This window comes from Jatropha curcas, chromosome 5, assembly GCF_041381405.1.
Source record: "Jatropha curcas cultivar XTBG-Jc1 chromosome 5, XTBG_Jcur_1.0, whole genome shotgun sequence".
Lineage (NCBI taxonomy): Eukaryota > Viridiplantae > Streptophyta > Magnoliopsida > Malpighiales > Euphorbiaceae > Jatropha > Jatropha curcas.
This window is the reverse complement of record NC_143155.1, coordinates 976,814-998,323: the sequence shown is the minus strand read 5'-3', so window position 1 is coordinate 998,323 and position 21,510 is coordinate 976,814. Positions and strand designations below refer to the sequence as shown.

The window sequence follows — 21,510 nt, the reverse complement described above, 5'->3', positions numbered from 1 at the left end:
TAAGTGTTACGATTCACTGTAATTTTTTATTAATTCATTACAGCATGATTCGTGCTATCTAAAATTATTGAATTTAAAGAATTTGATTACTAACATCACCTATTAATTAAAATAAAAAGAAATAATAATAAGAGAGAATTTTCCATGGAATTTAGTTCACACAAAATGCATTTCATTAATCCGATGATGCATCGATTGCGTGATTACTTATTATTTAATAAAAATTATTGTTTTTTAATTTTTGTTTAATTAAATATAGAAGGATAATAAATTTAAAAATTTAAATTATTAAAAATATTGAGAAAAATATATATCTCTAATGTTATATTTATGAGACATTAATTAATATGATACTTAACTTTTTTTTATATAAATGAAATTTCATAAAATTTTATGAAATATCATTTAGAAACTTATTTGGTATCAATAGAAATTTATTTTAATTCCACAAATTCTCTAAGCATTTATAGAATTTGCAAATAACTTTAAGCTTGACAATTGCATGATAAAATTAATAAATTCAAAATAAAAATTAATAACATTATGTATTTTAAATGAATTTTATAATTAATTTAAATGTAAAAATTCATCCAATAAAATTTGTTTACAAATAAAATATAAAGAGTTTAATTTTTAACAATCAACAAATTTTTTTTTTTAATTCACTGGACGCATAATATAAAGAGGAATAATATTATATATTACATAATAGGAATAATTTTCTTTTAACTCATCAAATTGATGAAAAAGCAGAGACTGTATTTAATACATTTCAATCACAAAATTTATAATTTATTTATTTTTCACCAAAATAGGCCTGTCGCTGTTGTTATTTCTTAATCTTTATTTGGATTCATAAATTTAACTTTTTTTTTTCAACATGAAGCAAAAAGTCAACAAAAAATAAATAAAAAGAAAAAAAAAAATCAACCTAATACACAGCTTAAGTTGCCATATAAACACTAATTTACCAAAAATAAATAAAATAAAATCACAAACTTTTACACAAGGAAAAAGTTCATGAAAAGTGAGATTCCAAGAATCAAATTGTTATTATTATTAGATTTTTGTAATTTTTGTGACAACCCCATTTTTTTTTATCTAAATTTCTCGTCAAAACTATGGGTGAAAAGGTAAAAGAAATGATCTGAAATGGCAAAGAAAAATAGAAAAAGAAATGAGAAAAGAAGCAAAAGAAAAAGATTCCATGTCCGAAAATGAAAAATATAGGCAACATCATCCTCATTGACAGTCTGGGAAAGCCAAGCACACCGTAGACTGGATAAGGCCTAACTATTTTGGTAGTTGTTAGCTATTTTAATAGCGTTTAGCTATTAGCTGTTTGATTAGTTTTTAATAAAACGCTAAACGATAAAAGCTAAACGCTAGTTCAAAGGTTTGTTTGGCAAAATTAGCTGTTAGCTATTTTAGTAGTGTTTAGCTATTTTAGTAGCTTTCCATGAAACGCTAAAAGTAAAACGTTTTATATAAGTTAACTTTTTATAAAACGCTATATTAATCTTTAAAAGTTAGTTCAAACACTATGTTACCGAACATTATAAAAAATAACATTTAGATTTTTACTAGTCAAAAGGCTAAAAGCTACTTAAAAAAGCTATTACCGAACACGATCCAAATGTTATGTTACCAAATAATATAAAAAATATGCGTTTTATCAAAATACTAAAAACTACTTAATAAGCTATTGCCGAACATGGTCAAGATCTATGATTTAAATTGATAAGTCGTAAGGAAACACCAAACAATAGATGAAAGGGAAAACCTTTGTCACATTTGGACTATGCGAATGCAAATGAGGTGTTGGGCAGTGCTTAAAGCTACCTTTCAAAAGGACAATTTTGTCATTCTTAAGCCCATCTCATGGCAAGAATAACAACCCATCATTTTAGTTTCGAAGGCTGTTTTTAACTTTTAGTGGAAAAATTTGGCCTAAGGTTTTGCCGTGAATAATTTTTGATGTAGCTTTAGCCTTTTGATTGAGATAAAAACATTACCTCTACTATAAAACGCTAAAATTCAAAACACTATCTTTACTATTTATATGTTCGTTGCTTGGAAATGAAAATGAAAAAAAAAAAGTGAAAAATGCAAAAATAATAAGGAGAAACAACACTTAAAATATAATTTTAAACGGAAAAAATATATTTTATACGAGAAAACAGATATATGAAAATATTTCTAAAACTCAGAAACTCTCATGGCTATAGTAGTTTTTAGAGTTTAAAGGAATAGATTACAAAATATTACCTCATTTATTATTTATTCAAATGTTAATCAAATAACTACAGGTGCTAAAGGTGAATTTAGTTTAAATGTTAATAAATTTTTAAATAATACTTAATAAAAATTATTATTATTATTAATAACAATAAATAAAATAATAAAATATATTGATTTGAAAATTTTTACGAATAATTATTTTTTTTTTCTGAAATTAATGGAGTCCGAATAAAATAATAGATATTTGGCCCGTGAGATAAAATTATTTTTACAATCATATATAACAGATCTAAATTCAGTCCAACCTGAAGAAAAAGAGCACAGCTAGCATGTAGAATTAATTGAGAATCTGTATAAACAGAGCCTGGACTTTGAAAACGAATCTCTATCCACTGAAGCTAGCTCTAAAATTAAGCTATAAAAATGCCCAGAAACTGCAGAGCCATAAAGAACCTGCAGCATCTGCCATCAAACCTCTGAATCGTAGAAGATGATTCGTCAACATGAACCCAAAACAAAGTGTTTCTTGCAGTCCATAATTTTCATGAAAGAACAACAAAAATAATCTGATTGTCCATATTATAAGAAGAAAGAAACTGTTAAGAACAAAGCTTAAAGGAAACATCAAATCATAGTTCTGCTAAACCACTATCCCTTCACACGCTTCTTGCTTTATCACAAGTAAGTAATTAAATGATAGAAAATAATATTTAGACACATAAGAGGGGATTTCCTTCACAAGAAAACACGTTTTTATTGATAGGAAAGAAATATTTAGAATTACAAGGAAAACAGTTATTTTGACAAAAATAAACATAAATTCTCCTAAGTGAATGCTATACTTATTCTGAACTTATATCATCAAATTCCCAATAATTTGGAGTTTCCCAAGAAATATCTCCGTCGAATTCACTTCCATCACCAAGTGGCACAAGACTTTCCCAACAGACGAAAGAATTGTACTCATAAGGCAGATCAATACTAATCTGAACCCTTTCGTCTCTCTTCTCATGGAGGTCATAACAAATAATTTCCTTCCCCTCTGTATCAAGTAACCAGAGGTTGAAGCTTGAGTATGCTAAAGGTTGCAGGTCAAACAGCCCTTGAAAATCAGCATATAATTTTCTCCAAATAAACCCAATTCCATGGTTTTCTCTAACATAGAGCTCAAAAAACTGTGAACGGTCGAACTCTTCATGTTCACAGTCGTTTCCCACATAAGTTATTTTGCTCATACAGAGGCAACCTTCTAAAACGTGCAAATCTGTAATTGGTTGATGGCTACTCGGTCGAGGGCCGTACACAGGTTGTGGCACCACGCAAAACGTCTCATTAGCTAGATCAAAAGCAATGATTACCTCCGGCCCATTTTTTTCCAACAATAGCCAGTGCAAGGCACCGTTAGCTAAGAATCCTCCACTAAGAATGGAAGATATGGAATAATCAGTGTAAGGGAAATCCGGAAGGCTCCTCCAAGAATTGGATTTCAAACTGAAAACCCAAAGTCGATTTGGTTTAGAATCCACTGAAATTTTCACAACTTTGTAGTCATCGCTGGCATAATCATAGCCTAATCCAAATGCACAGTTCCATAGACAAAGAGGAGAAAGAGGTAGCTTCTTACACTGCCTAGTGAATGGATTCCATAAAGCAAGTCTCTCATTTATGAATAAGAGAAGTAAACCATTACAAGAACCATATATTATCGTGTCTAACCTTTCTTCATATGGGTGATTGAGCAACCTGGGTTCTTGGGGTTCCTTATCAAAATTTATGGCATAAATTTCCTCAGGCACATACGGGCTATCGTTTTCTTTTCCTTCCTGGATTATCAATTTGCGATTTGTTTTGGTTTCCATGGATCTCTCGAGATGTTGCTTGATAAAATTTGGGTCATCGATCATGCTGCACGATGATTTCGAAACGCCTCTGAAACGCAAGAGAGACTTCACTGGCAGCCACAGGAAAATCTCGGACACTAAGTCTGCTGGAAGTGTTTTCACTGTCGTTTGTTTTTCCATAGCCATAGCAAGATTTGGGGTTGGGATTTTAGGGTTTGGAATTTTGGGTTTTCAGCTTCTATAGGCAGGCAGTATTTATATTGGCTCGAAAAGACAGTGTTGAGCGACAAATAAACTCTCGGGATTAAATTACGACGCAATCTGTAATCTGTAATCTGTAATATATATATATATATATATATATATTAATCTAAATATAAAATTGCCCTATAGATTGATTGGCTAAAACAATAATATAAAAAACTAATAATAAGATATATTTTTTTAAGTAAAAAGAGAAGTTAATTCTCATTTTTGATTGCCAGGGTATTTATTATTTTGTTCTTTTTATACTAATTTAATTTTATGGATTAATTGTGAACTAACATTTATTATTATGACTACAATAAATTAATTAATCATATTTTAATAGTTAATAAATTAATATTATCTTAGCAATTTATTATCCTTACAATAAATTAATATTTAAATTACTATTTTAAGGAGAGAAACAAATATATCAATTTTTTATCAATGAGATATTACCGTGTAAGACATATAACTAAAAGAAATATTTACTGTATATATAAAGTGTAATATAATTTAATCACTGTATTTATTACAATCTAAATAAGAATTTATACTTTAATATTATAAATAAAAAAGTTAAACGAATATACAAAATGAACATATAATGAGCATAGTCAACGTGCATCGCACATCATAAAAAAAAACCAGTATATATAAAAGTACGAATGGGAAGGGGAACATTGTTTCCTATGACTATAATGGTTATATGCTCATTTTTTATACTAGTTTAGCTTTTTTATTTATATTATTAAAGTATAAATTTTTATTTAGATTGCAATAAATATAATGGTTTTTATATGTACAGTAAAATCTTTTAATTATATGTCTTGCACCGTAATATCTTACTGAAAAAAAATTAATATATTTGTTTCTTCCTTTAAAATAATAATTTAAATATGAAATATGTTATTTATATTATCTTTTAACGTAATCGTTCATACAGTGAATAACTTTTTAATTAGAGGTTTCTTGGGGATCTGCATGATACTCAATAGTGAGTAAAATCAAATTAAGGTTGAAAATAGGTTTGAGATTCACTTAGGAGTTTATGTTCTTTTTGTCGGAAAAACTCTTTTCCTTTTTGAATTTTAATAATACTTTCCATATCTATACTTTATCTGCTGCTATATTAAGAACATGCAGTATCAAACTGATCAAATGAATAGCCTATCACTATTACTTGATAGATATAGACATATTAGTTAGCTGACAATTGCTAAACACAACTTAAAAGTACTAAACTAATAAACTTCCTACAGGCATAAATTCCTTCAAATTGATGGTCCACTCAAATTCATGCTCTTCTTCCACTTTGAAGCAATCCTTGCAGTTCTCCTGTCAATAAAGATTTTCTTTTCCTGGAATCCAAACAAAATTAGCTTTCTAATATATGAAGACATTTGCACAATGAATAATGGAAATGCAAAAGAGAATCCAGCTCTAGGCCTAGGAAATATCTTCACAGCTTTATTTTGGCGAGCTGATAACAATAACATAGAAAAAGAAAAAGCATAACACGGAACAGTCAATTGCATCAGAATTTTGAAAATGGACTTTAAAGTAGCTAATCCTAGCAAGGCGTCTTCTTTAACTTTAACCATTCAATTATTACACAATTGAAGCCAAATTACAATATGAAAAAACACAATACCTAATTGATTGGCCATCCAGCACCTCCATGCAAAACTTGCAGTCCTGGTTATGCAGCTTGTGCAAGTAAGAATCTAAAGAAAGCAAAGAAAATGCGGAAAAATGCTCTTTCAGAAACTGTTCATCTCCACCAGCCAAACCAAGAAAGGAAACTTTCCATTTTCAGTTTCCTGATAAGGAAATTTCTTTCCCAGATCAAAGTTTTTTAGCAACCAAAGGAACGGGAAATGTCAAGATTAGCATGTTTGCAGCAATTTCATTAAAAAAAGAAAGAATAAATTAAAGTGGTTCTTTTGTAAATTAAATAAGCCAAAGTATAATAATAACTGATAATACAAATTATTTATTAAAACATTCTTCTCCAAAAAATGTGGAAATGGTATTTTGTATGAATATTCAGTAGTGGCTTTTCCACCGTAGTCTATTCCTCGAAAGTTACTAATTAAGCAATAGAGCAAAATAGATATGAGATCTAAAAGCAAAATACAAGAAATAATAGAAAAATAAATAAAAACCAAAACCGGATAAAGATAAGTGAAAAAATGATGCAGTTATAAAATTTATTTAAAAAATATAAAAAAAGGTAGCAATGGAATTATTAAAATAGAATAAATAGTTTAGAGAGGTCATGATACCTCTTCTGAAAACTATTAAACAAAACTGTTATACCTAAACAGCACAATAGAATTCACTAATCTTCTAAAATATCCTAATAAAAATTCGATATTGAATTTGGAAAATTTTATAGATACCCAAAGAAGTTAGCTAGATAACCCCTCTAAATATTTCGTAGATTACCTTATTGTCTACAAACTAGATGAATACAAAATTTGAATCATTAAATTTAATAGAGGAATAAGTTGCAGTATCAGGATCTAGTAGACGAAATTGAAACAAGTATAATACATTATAACATTTTTATGATTGTAAAATAGGTATTTAATAAATAATATACAAAAAAAATTAAGAAACTTACATCTCCACAAAAACTCTATAATCAATTCATATCTTCCCCTAATGTACACAAGCAATTCAATATATAGTTGAACAAGAACCTAAAGAAAAAATATTGAATAAATATGTAAATATTGAAAAATTAATATTGTAAGATTAAAAATTGAAATATCAAAATAAACTTTGTTATTAATTACCTGCCAATAACCAATTTTGTGAATACATTAATGCTTCTATTTCAATGAATACTAACAACTTTCAACTAGTGCTAAATGCAGATTTAGATGCAATGATAGACAGCGGCACGACGATGAAAACAAACTATAAGACTAGAAACTAAAAAAGAGAAGTATAAGTAAAGGATAATTTTAAAATTCTAGACGTTTAAAACTCTTTAATACATTTTTGTCACATTTATGCATAGAGGGTTGCTGGTGTATCTTCTATCGAATTATTATATTGGTGTATAAATTAAGTTTTTGGCAATTTGTTGGGTTGAAATATTAATTGTTTTAGAATATATTTTTATATTTCTTTTATTAGATAATATATTTTCTTACTTGGACTCCATTTATTTTTAAAGATAATTAGATAAATAACTCAGCAAACTTTGGATTATCCAAATCCTTATCTAAACAAAACTGAAACTATAGCCCTTGAGCTTCTAAAAAAGAGCATTGCTACACCTTTTTTTAAACTTATCTTATCGTAAAAACTAATTACTGAAAGGACATTATAGTTTCATCTTGAGGATTAATTTGTCGTTCAACATCTCCTTCCGAGCCAATATAAATATTACTTGTAGAAGCTGAAAAACCAGGAAGTCTAAACCCTAAACCCAGATCCAAAAACCCGCTCGCATTGGCAATGAAAAGACGAACAACAAATACAACACTTCCACCGGACTTAATAAACGAGATTTTTCTATGGCTGCCGGTGAAGCCTCTCTTGCGTTTTAGATGTGTTTCGAAAACATTGTGCAGCCTGATTGATAGCCTAGATTTCATCAAGCAGCATCTGGAGAGATCGACGGAGACTGAGACAAATCGCAAACTGATTATCCATGAACACAGACCATACAATATCCCAGGTTGGGAAAGGCCTAAGGATATTTATGCCATCGATTTTGATAAGGAGCCCCAAGAACCAAGAGAGCTCAATCACCCATTTAAAGAAATTAGGATGCACACAACAATCTATGGTTCTTGTAATGGTTTACTTCTTTTACTCATAAAGAAGAGACTTGCCATATGGAATCCATTCACTAGGCAGTGTAAGAAGCTACCTCTTTGTCCTCTTTGTGGAGAAGGACAAATTTACTGTGCATTTGGATTAGGATATGATTATGCTAGCGATGACTACAAAGTTGTGAAAATTTCAGGGATTGCGAACCTAAATCGAGTTTGGGTTTTCAGTTTGAAATCCAATTCGTGGAGGATCCTTCCGGATTTCCCTTACACTGATTATTCCATATCGATATCTTCCTCGGGAGGATTCTTTGCCAATAGCGCCTTGCACTGGCTTTTGCTGAAAAAAATGGACCACATGGACTACGGCAATTCGTCAGAGATGACAATAGCTTTTGATCTAGCTAATGAGACATTTTGCATGGTCCTTCAACCTGTGTACAGCCCTCAACCTGTGTTCATCTATGATTCTAAGATCCATTTGCATGTTTTAGAAGGTTGCCTTTGTATCAGCAAAATGAATTATGCGGAAAGGGACTTTGAACAGTATGAGTATGAAAACTTCGTGTTGTATGTTAGAGAAAATTATGGAATGGGGTTTACTTGGAGAAAATTATACACCACTTTGCAAAGGGAGCTTGACCTGCAACCTTTGGCATACTCAAAGAAGGGGAATAAGGTTTGGTTAACTTATAAATGTTATTGTAGTGAAATTATTTGTTATGATCTTCATGAGAGGAAGACAGACAAAAGGGTCGAGATTAATATTAATGGTCTCCGACGACGCACGAACCTTTCAGTCGTTTGTTGGGAAAGTCTTGTGGAACTTGGTGATGGAAGTGAATTCGATGGAGATATTTCTTGGGATTCCGATGATGATAGTGAGTGAAATCAAAGTAAAAGGTCAAAATAAGTTTATAAACTCTATAATTAGTTCTTGAAAATAAAAGGATTTATTATATTAGTTTCCTTATAATTTAGGGACCCGAAGTTTTTTCTCCCTGACAATATTAATATTATAAAAATAAAAATAATAATAATAATAATTGAATTATGTTCTAATAATGTTTTGCTAATAAGAATCCAATTTGGTGTGTATTAATTAGTGGAAAATTAAAGTGATGGCCAGTGATCAAGAACAGAAATTGTTGGGATATGATGATATATGGCAGATTCGCAGTTGCCAGAAAATGACAAATATTTCATTTGTCGTTTTTCATTTCTGGGCAGAGAGACGAGAGAATCATTTAGATCCAGTTACTCAGAGTCACACGTTTTGTCTTTCGGATTGTCTTTTAATTTACATCTATATCAGGAGAATATACCAAAGAATACAGGACAGAAAGCAATGCCTCTATGAGCTGTATAACAATATAAAAAATTAAGTCATTATCAGCAAAAAGAGATGTGCTTCTCTTTTTAGATAGCTCTCAAAGAAACTAAAGAGAACTAACCAGTGATCTGATAAACTGAGCTAAAATTTCTGATGCAAAGTGATATGGATACACGAGCGCATAGACGCCGGCATGCGGTGCTAGTGCCTTGTCCATTCCAAGGTCACATAAGTCCAATGCTTCAGCTAGGAACAATCCTACAGTCAAAGGGTTTTTCCATTATCGTTGTTCACACAAAATTTAACTCTCCCAATTCCTCCGACCACCCGGAATTTGTTTTCCAATCTATACCAGATGGCTTATCCAGTCAAGAAATTGTATCTGGGAATTTACTAGAGATTATATTAGCACTCAATCAAAACTGCAAGATACCCTTTCAAGAATGCTTGCCTAGGATAATGGCTCGAAAGGATTCTGATGGTGAGATTAATTGCATCATATATGATGAGCTCATGTACTTTTCAGAAGCAGTAGCTAATCAACTGAAAGTTCCAAGCATAGTATTACGAACCATCAGTGCAGCTGCCTGTACTGCTCGAGTAGCCATTTTACAACTCAAGGCCAAAGGTTCTATTCCCTTTCCAGGTATTTGATGCAATTTAAAGTAAATTTTGGCGATATCTTTTTATAATTAGCGTTGTAACAGAACTTAAATATGCAGATTCTGTATCAAAGGAACTGGTGCCGGAACTCGATCCTTTAAGGTTTAAGGATCTACCAATTTCCAGGTCGGGGGTACCAGATAATTTCTTGCATTTGGTAGCTTGTGCATATAACATAAAGACATCTTCAGCTGTCATTTGGAATACAATGGATTGTCTCGAAGAATCCCTATTGTTGAAGCAGCGGCAAAAGCAACTCCCTGTTCCAATTTTTGCAATAGGTCCAATGCATAAATTTGCACCAGTTTGTTCCAGCAGTCTGCTAAAAGAGGATACTAGTTACATTCCATGGCTCAACAAGCAAAAACCAAAATCAGTTCTTTACATAAGCTTAGGAAGTCTAGCTTCCATAGATGAAACAGAATTAGCCGAAATGGTGTGGGGTCTCACCAACAGTAAGCAGCGTTTTTTGTGGGTGATTAGGCCTGGTTCAATATCTGGTTCAGAATGGATTGGATTATTGCCAGAGGGCTTTGTGGAAAGTGTTGGAGAAAGAGGTTTCATTGTGAAATGGACATTGCAAAGGGAGGTGTTGGCACATCCTGCGATAGGAGGGTTTTGGAGTCACTGTGGATGGAATTCGGCATTGGAAAGTATATCTGAAGGGATTCCAATGATATGCAGGCCATGTTTTGGAGATCAAATGGTAACTGCAAGGTATGTGAGTCATGTTTGGAGAACAGGTTTGATATTGGAGAACAAGTTAGAGAGAAAGGAAATAGAGAGTGCAGTGAGAAGGCTAATGATAGATAAAGAAGGAGAAGAAATGAGACAGAGGGCCGCTGATTTGAAGGAAAAAGTTGAAGTTTGTTTCAAGAAAGGTGGTTCCTCTTATAATTTCTTGGATAGGTTAGTAGAATTTATGTCCCACTTATAGTAACAATTGATGAATAAATAAAAACTCAATAAAGACATTTGCATGATTCAATCTCAAGTTTATGTATTGTGCTATTTATGTTATTATATATTTTGTTTTTATTACATCAAACAGAAGTTAAAAATCCAACTTTATAAGTTATTCTGTAAAATTAAGAACAAATACCATATATAATTCGGTTTTTCATCTCTGCGAAATAAAAATTCTGACCAGATATTTCAATGGCCTTCACATCAGGTTTCTTAACTTCCTCTTTAAGAACAGTAACAGTAAGGACCCCATTTTCCATTGAAACCTTCCTCAAGAGCTCGCCACTGCTACGTTCCTTTCAAGGGCTTGTGAATGCCAATGTTGATTCATTTTATCTTTTTTTTTTCCCCTTATTTTTCAAATTAAAAGATAAACAAAAAATGTCTTGTTTTTATTGGTTTGGTGTACATAAATCAGGAGTATTTTCTTAAAGTATATTCAAGTTGATTCAGAATCTTAAATGAAGCAAAATTTATTGAACTCAAATATTACTCAATTATTAGACGAGTCTGAAAAAAAAAAATCAAATAATCTTATAAAGAGCAGAGAATAAATTAGTACAAGGTTCCCTTTGCAAAGGGTTTTTGGTTTTAATTTATAGAGAAGATCCACTTACAATTTAGACCAAAATAAACAGAAAATCTCCTGAGTGAATACGAATAGTGCTCATTTCAGCTCAGATTACTCATTTTAATTTTATTTCAAACACAAACTCAAAATTCCGTGCAGGCATTCGAGACTTTACCGGGAAATATCTCCATCAGATTCACTTTCATTAGACCAAGAAATAGCTCCATCAAATTCACTTCCATCACCAAGTGGGACAAGACTTTCCCAGCAGACGAAAGCAAGATACTCATAATGCAGATTATTAATATTAATCTGAACCCTTTTGTCTCTCTTCTCATGGAGATCATGACAAATAATTTCCTTCCAAGCTTTATCAAGTAACCAAACTTTATTCCCTTTCTTCGAGTATGCCAAAGGTTGAAGTTCACGCAGCTGCCCTTGCAATAATTTTCTTCAAGTAAACCCGATTCCAGAATTTTCTCTATACAACTCGAACGTGTCATAAGTCGGTTCATAGTCCTTTCCCTCATAATAAGTGAATTTGCTGATATAGAGACGACCTTCTAAGACCTGCAAACCCGTATAATAAGACCTGCACACATGTTGAGGGCTGCACACAGGTTGTGGCACCATGCAAAACGTCTCATCAGCTAGATCAAAAGCAATGATCACATTTGACCGATTGTTGTAGTCTAGGTTTTTTCCCCAGAATAACCAGTGCAAGGCCCCATTGGCTAAGAATCCTCAACGAGGAGAAAAAGGAGGTATGTGATAATCAGTGTCGGGGACATCCGGAAGAGTTCTCCAAGAATTGGATTTCAAACTGAAAACCCAAACTCGATGTGGCTCAGAAATCCCTGAAATTTTCACAACTTTGTAGTCATCGCTAGCATGATCATATCCTAATCCAAATGAACAGCAAAATTGCCTTTCTCCACAAAGAGAAGAAAGAGGTAGCTTCTTACACTGCCTAGTGAATGGGTGATTGAGCTCTCTGGGTGTATTTGGCATACTCGAAGGAACCTTTGGCATACTCGAAGAAAGGGAATAATGTTAAGGAGACCGTTACAAGAACCATAGATTATTGTGTCAAAGGAAACTTAGATTATAGAGACTTGCTCTATGCCAAAGGAACCTTATTCCCTTACGTCTCCTTTATAGGTTGCAGAAGGAGACCGTTACAAGAACCATAGATTATTGTGTCAATCCTTTTTTTAAATGGGTGATTGAGCTCTCTGGGTTCTTGGAATTCCTTATCACAATTGATGGCATAAATATTCTCGGGCATCGACCAGCCTAGGCTAATGTTTGGTTTGTGTTCATGGATAATCAGTTTGCGGTTTGTTTTGGTTTTCATGGATCTTTTGAAATGCTGCTTGATAAAATCTGGGCTATCGATCAGGCTGCACAATGTTTTCGAAATGCATCTGAAACGTAAGACAGGCTTCACCGGCAGGCACAGGAATATCTCCGGGATCAAGTCCCGTGGAACTGTTGTCATTGTCGTTCGTCTTTCCATTGCCACCGCAGCGAGTTTTTGGATTTGGGATTGGGATTTAGGGTACAGACTTATTGGATTTTCGTCTTCTATGAGAACCAGTTGGAAAAGAATGGATCGTCTTTATACTTTCTTGGACCAAATTTAATCCTCAAGGTACAACTATAAATGGGAAAAAACAATAAATTGGTTCTTAATACACGAGGACCCCTGTTTTCAAAAGAACTAATTATGATGTTACTTAACTTATGATTTCATTAACACATTAGTCTTCAGTTTAAAATAATATCTTTTAATTGTCAATTGACTAAGAAATCGATTCATAAATTATAAACAATTAAGTCCCTAATTTGTGATTTCCATTAACACTTTGGTTATTTTCTTATGATTTCCTTTAACATTTTAGTTGCTTTGTTTTGGACGGAACAACCAAAGTGTTAATAAACCATAGTTTATGATTATATGCTGCAGGCTCACTTTCTCTCTTGCGAAGAAGGAAGAAACATGGAATTAGAAGAACCTACCTTTTATATGGCTATGGAAATTCTAGCAAGATAACAGAAAGTGCATATTTAAATATTAATTGTTTCAAATCATGAGAAGCTAAAGCTTTACTTAACTTTCTATGCTATAAACTTCTAAAAGACTACCTTTTTCTTTAGATTCGACAGCAACTTTCTCTAGTGCTTGCAGAAAAGAAGGTTACTCTGCAAATGCTCGTGTTTATTGCGTAATCATACCGTGATTTTGTAATTTTTGTTGATATTCTTTGCTGGTTCTGAAAAAGATTATAATTGAAAAATATCTATCCTACCATATCCATGTCAATACTCTCTAGCTATGATGCACAGAAACTCCTAGCCATGGGTTTTTCGAAAACGTTTTCTCATGTCTATTTCTGCGTATAAAATATCATTTTTTCGTGTAAAATTATATTTTAAATGTAGTTTCCATGTTTTCATATTTCTTGGTTTCTATTTCTGTGTGACATAGCTCTCTACTCTCTACCAAGAAATCTTTTCACTTGGAAGAGAACAAAAAACTATAATCGATTACTTTGTTCTAAATTGTAATTTGATAATTTCATGTAACAATAATACTAGTGATGCCACACAAGCATATACTAATTTTCTTTTTATTACATCACATGAAACTCATTAAATCCAACTCATTCACTTGGAAATAAAAGTTTCAATTCTAACCAGAGATGTCAATGGCCTTGACATCAAGTTTCTTGACTTCCTTTTTAGGAACAGTCACAGTAAGAACTCCATTCTCCATTGAAACCTTTACTTGATTCAACTTTGCATTTTCCGGCAGCCTCAATCTCATCAAGAAGTCGCTAGTGCTTCGCTGCACGAGAAGCCAAATATCATCTTCGTCTGCTTTTTCCACATTCGTCTCTCAATCTCTACCTTCACTTCCTCTTTTTTAAACCCAGGAACATCAACCTTGAATATATGAACTTCTGGTGTCTCTTTCCACTCGAAAGAAGATAAATTAGGATTGAAATTGCTGCTTCCTGATGAGCTATCGAGGAAACTTTGAACCAGAGACATTCTAATTTGTTTACGCTTAGCAAAGATTTGATTGATAGCTGAGAAATTATGAATTGCTTCTTCTCGTTGTTGTTGAGGTTGAGAGAAAATAGTTTGATATTTATAGAAAGAAGAAGAGAGATTTTGATGTTTTGGCATGCTTCACTAACTGAAACATATAATCCATAATTACTTAGTAATATTATTTCAAAATAAATTCTAGATCATTAGTAATTATTAAGATAAACATTTAATTTACTTGTATTGAAATAATATATTCTGTAAATAAATTGGCATTCATACTATAATTTATATGATTATCATCAAATTAATAGCTTGACTAATTAAATTAAATTAATCATACAAATATAATCACTAATAATTCTCTCTTAAACACTCACAAATCCAGCTAGCTTATAATTGCTCGACACCATACTCATGTTTCCTCAAAACTATTATGCAGATAATTATTTCTACGTTTCGAAAACGTTTCCTGTGTCCATTTCCTCTATAAAATACTGTTTTTTCTCGTGTGTAATTATATTTTTAATTGTCATTTCCTTGTATCGTTTCTGCATTTCTATCTTTCTTTGTTTCGGTTTACATGCAACATAGGCTCAAATATGGCAATGGCGCAAGTAGCTTACTCGTAGTATGGTGAAAACAGAGAAAATTAAAAAATATGTAACAAGCAGAGCAAAATAATTGTTTTTACTAGATCTTTGCATAAGAATATTTCTTTTTTTATTACATCATACAGAGCTTAACAATCCAACTTATTTTCCCTGTAAAATTCAATCAAACACCATATGAGAAATGAAAATTCTAACCAGAGATTTCTATTGCCTTAACATCAGGTTTCAGAATTTCCTCCTTAGGAACAGTCACAGTAATTACTCTATTTTCCATTGAAGCCTTTACTTTATCTATCTTTGCATTCTTCAGCAGCCTGAATCTCCTCAAGAACTGCCCACTGCTACGTTCCACTCGATGCCATTTGTCATTCTTTTTTCTTTCTCCACATTCCTTTCTCCACTGATTTGAAGAACTCTGTCATCTTCAACCTCAAACTTCACTTCATCTTTTTTTAAGCCCAGGAACATCAGCCTTGAACGCATGAGCCTCTGTGTCAGTTTCCGGTCTCTGCGAGTGTTAACAAAGGCAGAATTTTCACGATAAATGATTGAAGATGATGAAGGAAACGTAAAATCTTTGGACGGATCCCGCAAATCGAAAGAAAAGAAAGGATCGAAAATGCTACTTCGTCAGTTACCGAGGAAGCTTGGAATCATCGCAATTTGTTATGTTGATTGTTGAGAAAGATATCTTATTCAAAAGTAAATTTGTTGCTGTCCATGTCGATTGTCAATGGTGAAATGGAGCGCTCGGGAAATTTGTCTGGAACACTCGGGATTTGGATTTGGACTTCTTTTCGAAAATTCTGGAGGAAAATACTCGATTTTCAAATGGGTGGGAATTCCAAACTTGGCTCTAAAGAATGGGCGATCACACTAGCACTTTCTTTCCTCACCTTCAGGGCTTCAATAATCTTTGTTTAAAGGGCCTGCCGATTTTAATTCATTTTTTTGCTCTAAAGAATATTTTCCTGCATCATTTGCTTTCCAATTTTAGGTAACTAACAGCCAGAATATCAAATTTTAGCAATTGAAATGGTAATCTTTTGAACAAATTGATAAAGTTTATGGCATAAATTTTTGGACTTTAACCAAGATTTCATAATATATAGTTTCTTTTCCAATGAAACGAATTTCTTTCAACATTTGATAAAAAGGGTTTCGAGTGGTCTTGAAACAGCTGGTGGCAGCCATTAAAAACAAACAAATAGCAAAAAGTATATGCTAATTTATTAGGTTGCAAATGCAACTACATACACACGTGTGTACATTTCAGAACAAACACACACTTCTTTTCAACTCTTAACACACACCCAGTGCAGTTTACAAGAGAGCAAATTGCTTAGCTAGAGATGTCAATAGCCTTCACATCAGGTTTCTTGATTTCCTCCTTAGGAACAGTCACAGTAAGAACTCCATTCTCCATTGAAGCCTTTATTTGATCCATCTTTGCATTCTCCGGCAGCCTGAATCTCCTCATGAACTTCCCACTGCTACGTTCCACCCGATGCCAAGTATCATTCTTGTCTTCTTTCTCCACATTCCTCTCTCCGCTGATTTGGAGAATTCTGTCATCTTCAACTTCTACCTTCACTTCTTCTTTCTTCAGCCCAGGAACATCTGCCTTGAATATATGAGCTTCTGGTGTCTCTTTCCAGTCTATGCGAGTGTTAATAAAAGCAGAATTTTCACGAGAGACGATTGAAGATGATGAAGGGAAAGGAAAGTCTTTGAATGGATCCCAAACGTCGAAAGCAGAGAAAGGATCGAAAATGCTGCTTCGTGAGTTACCGAAGAAACTTGGAATCAGAGCCATTTCTGATTTGTGAATCGCTTAGAGAAAATTTGATTGATCGCCGAGAAGTAGTTTACGAATTTCTTTTGCTATCGATGGTGAAACGGCGAGAATGGAAGGGGCATTTATAGGAAGCAGAAGAGAGTCGCTGGTTATTTCTGGACTATTCGGTACATGAAGATCGAAGAGAATGGAAGAGTCTGGATTTGGGCTTTTTCTGGCAAATTCTTGAAGTTCCGTTACTGGTTTCAAATGGGTCAAATCTTACTTCAAAGATTGGGCCACCTCACCCTCCTGCTGTGCTGTGCTTATCTTATGGAAAAAACAAATCTTCATGTAATTATAAGCTATGGTTAAAAAATACAACATACATGTTTATAGAATATTATAGACCTAATGCATAAATATGCTCTCCAACTATTGCCGATTCTCCGGTGGCCTCCTAAAATTTATAGGGTTTGCTCGTGACTTTGTATTAACAAATCCTTCCGAAATTATCTTTGAAGAAAATTATTGTATAATCAGCATAATTTTAAAGGAAAAATTAGATGTGAATATATGGTCAGTTTAGTTTAAACTGAATCAAATTGAATACTTTATAGATTAATTATTTAGTTGGATTCGAATTTAACTATCTTTAATAAATTTAAATATATCTTTTGAGATTAACAAAATCAAACCAAACCGAAAAGTATTTTGATTACTAAAAAATAAAATCAAACAAATTATGTACAAGATTAAATCAAACTAAATCGAATTAGTTTAGTTTAATAAATTTCTTTAATTTTTTCAAGACTTGCTCAATCATTCTATATCAAGATAAGACTTGTCTATACTCAATATACAAGTGATCTCATAATCAAGCCAATAAAAAAATAAAAAATTTTAAAATAATATTATATTCGTTTAAACCAAAATACTATTTGTGATTGATTTAATATATAAATAAATTTATACAATAGGTGTAGATAAGGCTTTCTCTCTATATAACAACGTCATTCTAAGATTGTCGAGACGCAGCTCATAGTAGTCAAATCAAATGGCAAGTGCTTTGATGTAGGAGACTATGGATCATTTTGAAGTCCAATCAAATTATGTTAGACAAACAAAAACATGTTATAAGCAAAGGACAAAAGAGATAGAGATAAATATAATTTTGGAAACTATATTTATAAGACTTGGTAGTGGTACTAATATATGACTCTAACGATTGGAGAAATAGATAAAATAAAATAATCTAGCAGCCACCAACATGCCATGTTGAACTGGCGTAAGTAGCAGAGTTACCATGTGGGCACTGGACGGTGGGAGCAACTGCCCCGTTGACTCCTTTCATGTTTTATCAATGCTTGGGGTCCAACAGTAATTAATCGGTAAAAGCATGAAGTTAACTTAATTGAGGAGTTCGACCGTGTTCAATAACAGAGTTAAAAAAATGTAAAATTTAAAAATACTAAATAATTTTTAATATATAATAAAATGATGAAATGTAAAATTTATTAAATCTCATAACAGCATAAGAAATATATACTCCAATGGTAAATTTAAAATTTAAAATGTAATAATAAAAATAAATAAATAAATAGATAAGAAGAGAATGTACAAAAAGAGCACACATATCAATGATTTATCTTTCAAAGTAACAAATCAACCAAGGATCAATGTTGCTTAGGGAAAGGACCTAGAATTCCGTGAGAAATGAGCTGGAAACACAGAGGGATAAAGAGCACGTGCATAGGAAGACGTGTGTGATGTATTGAGATGTGTGAGATCGATTTGAATCGAACTGTAGTTAATATCGTTTCGGTTCATCGGTTTTTATCCGGCTTTTGCTATTTCTTACTAATTTTCATCTGGTTTTTTTTTTTTTTTAATTCTCCATTTTAGGTATTCAATCCGGACCGGAATGTAGTTTTGTTTTCGGATCAATCAATTCGGTCTGATTCTAATAATCCTAGGTATTATAATTACAAAATTAATTTGGACAAAACTATTTTACCTTCACTATATGTTTTAAATAGACCAACTCTTTAGTTGTCATTTATTTAACTTACTATAACTAACTTTACAGGAATTGTTCCCTAAAAATAATTGAATACAGGAAGAGTGATTTCTGTGTAGTGCTTTGTTTTGTCCCTTCCTCATGTATTAAAAAAAATTTTAGACTTTTGATGATATAAAAAATTAATATATCAAATTTATTTATCTTATTTATTTATTGTGAGATATAATTAATTAAACTCACATGGGCAAAGATGAAATTTTAATATAAATGTGAAAGTTTTTAATAACAAAAATCATGTGAGCAAAGTGGTCAAAACATCAAAGAACTTCCCTAAGTCTTAGGCTTGAGTGCCCACGATTTGGGGTTTAGACCCTATTACCAGAGATTGCCTAATACGGCTCGGATTTAATCACAGTTAATGCTTTTCGTCTCTACCTGCAGATATGTTTAGTGGGACTCGGTCACGGTTAAATAATGAATTACTGAATGCAACCATTTTATTCAGACTTTTACATTCCCTTTATTCATCAAAGTACATTAAATGGGCAATTGTGATTGAACTGAATCAAATATACACTGCTAATCAATTAAGCTGACATAAACTCTACTAACTTGTTCAAAGAATTGTAAGAGGAACCACCTTTCTTGAAACAACCTTCAACTTTTTCCTTTAATTCTTCAGCTTTCTTTCTCATTTCTTCTCCTTCTTCATCCATCATTAGCCTTCTTACTGCACTTTCTATTTCCTTTCTCTCTATCTTGTTCTCTAATATCAAACCTATTCTCCAAACATGACTCACATACCTTGCAGTTACCATTTGATCTCCAAAACATGGCCTGCAAATCATTGGAACACCTTCAGATATACTTTCCAATGCGGAATTCCACCCACAATGGCTCCAAAACCCTCCTACTGCTGGATGTGCCAACACTTCCCTCTGTGGTGCCCATTTTACGATGCAACCTTTTTCTCCAACAGTTTCCAGGAAACCCTTAGGCAAGAACTCAATCCATTCTGAACCCGACACTGAACCAGGCCTGATCACCCACAAGAAACGCTGCTTACTGTTTGCGAGACCCCATGCCATTTCAGCTAACTCTGTTTCATCTGTTGAAGCTACACTTCCTAAGCTTATGTAAAGAACTGAGTTAGGATCTTGCTTGTCAAGCCATGTAATGCAACTGGTGTCCTCTTTCAATAGACTACAAGAAAAGGCTGGTGCAAATTTATGCATAGGGCCTATTGTGAAGATTGGAATTGGGAATTGCGTTTTTTGTAGTTTCGTCAGGAGTGATTCTTCAAGGCAATCTATTGTATTCCAAATCACAGCACACGATGTTTTTATATCACATGCATTAGCCATCAGTTGGTAGAAATTTTCTCGTGGTCCTAGCTTGAAAATTGGTAGATCCTTGTATCTTAAGGTACTAATTTCAGGAATTGGGTCGTTTGACACAGCATCTGCATGTCAATTCAGGTTCTGTTAGAATTAGAGAATAATAAGAAACATTACCAGAGTTTAGATAATCAAGAATGCTTTGTTACCTGGAAAGGGAACGTAACCTTCTGAACTGAGTTGAAGAATGGCAAGTCGAGAAATGACGGTGGCTGCACTGCTAGTACGCAAAACGATGCTTGGAATGTTCAGGTGATAAGCAACAGATTCAGAAAAGTACATGAGATCATCATAAATGATGCAAGAAATCTCATCATCTGAATTCTGTTGCATTATCATCTGAAGCAAGCATTCCTGGAAGGGTATTTTGCACTTCTCATTAAGAACTAATATAATATCTACTAAGTTCAAAGAGGCAATTTCATAACTGGATAAACCTTCCTGTATAGGTCGGAAATCGAATTCTGGGTGGCTAGAGGTTTTAGGAGAGTTGAATTTGGTGTGAACAATGGAGATAGAGAAACCCTTGGAATGAAGAATGGTTGCTAGCTGAAGCATAGGACTGATATGGCCTTGGAATGGACATGGCACTAACACTACTCGGCCACATCTCTGTCCTTGCTTAGCCTTAGCCATTTCTGCTCTCTCTGTCTCCCACTGTGAGATGTCTGGATGGGGAAGATTAAGAGTATATATACTAGAGCATATACCTCTTGTGCGTATAAAATATTGGAGAAAGTTCAAAATAAAACAGAGTGCGCACTATTGGGTTTTAACCAAAAAATTAAATCAAACTGCTCTAGTTATGAAATTTAGTTCAATTTATTAGAAAAATTAGTTTGGTTCAGTTTATGAATTTCAAATTTTCAATTATTTCAGTTCGGTTCAAGTTTTATATATATATAAAAAATTTAATAGTAGACACATTTATTAAGTTAATGACTATTATTGTTATTACTATTATTATTATTTTGATACGCCTCGTTT

The 21,510-nt window shown here is 32.7% G+C and overlaps 6 protein-coding genes, 1 non-coding gene and 1 pseudogene across 7 annotated transcripts; 2 read left to right on the top strand and 6 right to left on the bottom strand.

The window, feature by feature from the left end:
- Positions 1-2,970: 2,970 nt before the first annotated feature.
- LOC105629964 (F-box protein CPR1) lies at positions 2,971-4,389 on the bottom strand. The gene has a single exon (XM_012211632.4). The coding sequence runs from the start codon at positions 4,266-4,268 to the stop codon at positions 3,084-3,086; it is 1,185 nt and encodes a 394-aa protein (XP_012067022.1). The 5' UTR covers positions 4,269-4,389; the 3' UTR covers positions 2,971-3,083.
- Positions 4,390-7,802: 3,413 nt separating this feature from the next.
- On the top strand, positions 7,803-9,011 carry LOC110009087 (F-box protein CPR1). Its single transcript, XM_020677686.2, has one exon. The coding sequence runs from the start codon at positions 7,803-7,805 to the stop codon at positions 9,009-9,011; it is 1,209 nt and encodes a 402-aa protein (XP_020533345.1).
- A 508-nt stretch (positions 9,012-9,519) lies between these two features.
- Positions 9,520-11,112, top strand: LOC105629895 (UDP-glucose iridoid glucosyltransferase). The gene is made up of 2 exons (XM_012211539.4): positions 9,520-10,101; positions 10,178-11,112. Exons 1-2 carry the CDS (start codon positions 9,609-9,611, stop codon positions 11,053-11,055), a joined length of 1,371 nt encoding a protein of 456 aa, XP_012066929.1. The 5' UTR covers positions 9,520-9,608; the 3' UTR covers positions 11,056-11,112.
- Positions 11,113-12,399: 1,287 nt separating this feature from the next.
- On the bottom strand, positions 12,400-13,156 carry LOC149495974 (F-box protein CPR1-like). Its single transcript, XM_089722115.1, has 2 exons — positions 12,804-13,156; positions 12,400-12,688 (listed from the first exon to the last, which is right to left on the bottom strand). The coding sequence occupies exons 1-2, from the start codon at positions 13,154-13,156 to the stop codon at positions 12,400-12,402; spliced, it is 642 nt and encodes a 213-aa protein (XP_089578241.1).
- Positions 13,157-14,350: 1,194 nt separating this feature from the next.
- Positions 14,351-14,712, bottom strand: LOC105629963 (17.8 kDa class I heat shock protein). The gene is made up of 2 exons (XR_016321028.1): positions 14,569-14,712; positions 14,351-14,506 (listed from the first exon to the last, which is right to left on the bottom strand). It is a non-coding gene; the product is annotated as a 17.8 kDa class I heat shock protein (transcript).
- An 804-nt stretch (positions 14,713-15,516) lies between these two features.
- On the bottom strand, positions 15,517-16,396 carry LOC105629894 (17.3 kDa class I heat shock protein-like; annotated as a pseudogene).
- Positions 16,397-16,534: 138 nt separating this feature from the next.
- LOC105629893 (17.3 kDa class I heat shock protein) lies at positions 16,535-17,249 on the bottom strand. Its single transcript, XM_089721741.1, has one exon. It carries the CDS (start codon positions 17,140-17,142, stop codon positions 16,669-16,671), a length of 474 nt encoding a protein of 157 aa, XP_089577867.1. The 5' UTR covers positions 17,143-17,249; the 3' UTR covers positions 16,535-16,668.
- Positions 17,250-19,605: 2,356 nt separating this feature from the next.
- LOC105629892 (UDP-glucose iridoid glucosyltransferase) lies at positions 19,606-21,214 on the bottom strand. Its single transcript, XM_012211537.4, has 2 exons — positions 20,673-21,214; positions 19,606-20,588 (listed from the first exon to the last, which is right to left on the bottom strand). The coding sequence occupies exons 1-2, from the start codon at positions 21,157-21,159 to the stop codon at positions 19,714-19,716; spliced, it is 1,362 nt and encodes a 453-aa protein (XP_012066927.1). The 5' UTR covers positions 21,160-21,214; the 3' UTR covers positions 19,606-19,713.
- Positions 21,215-21,510: the final 296 nt, after the last annotated feature.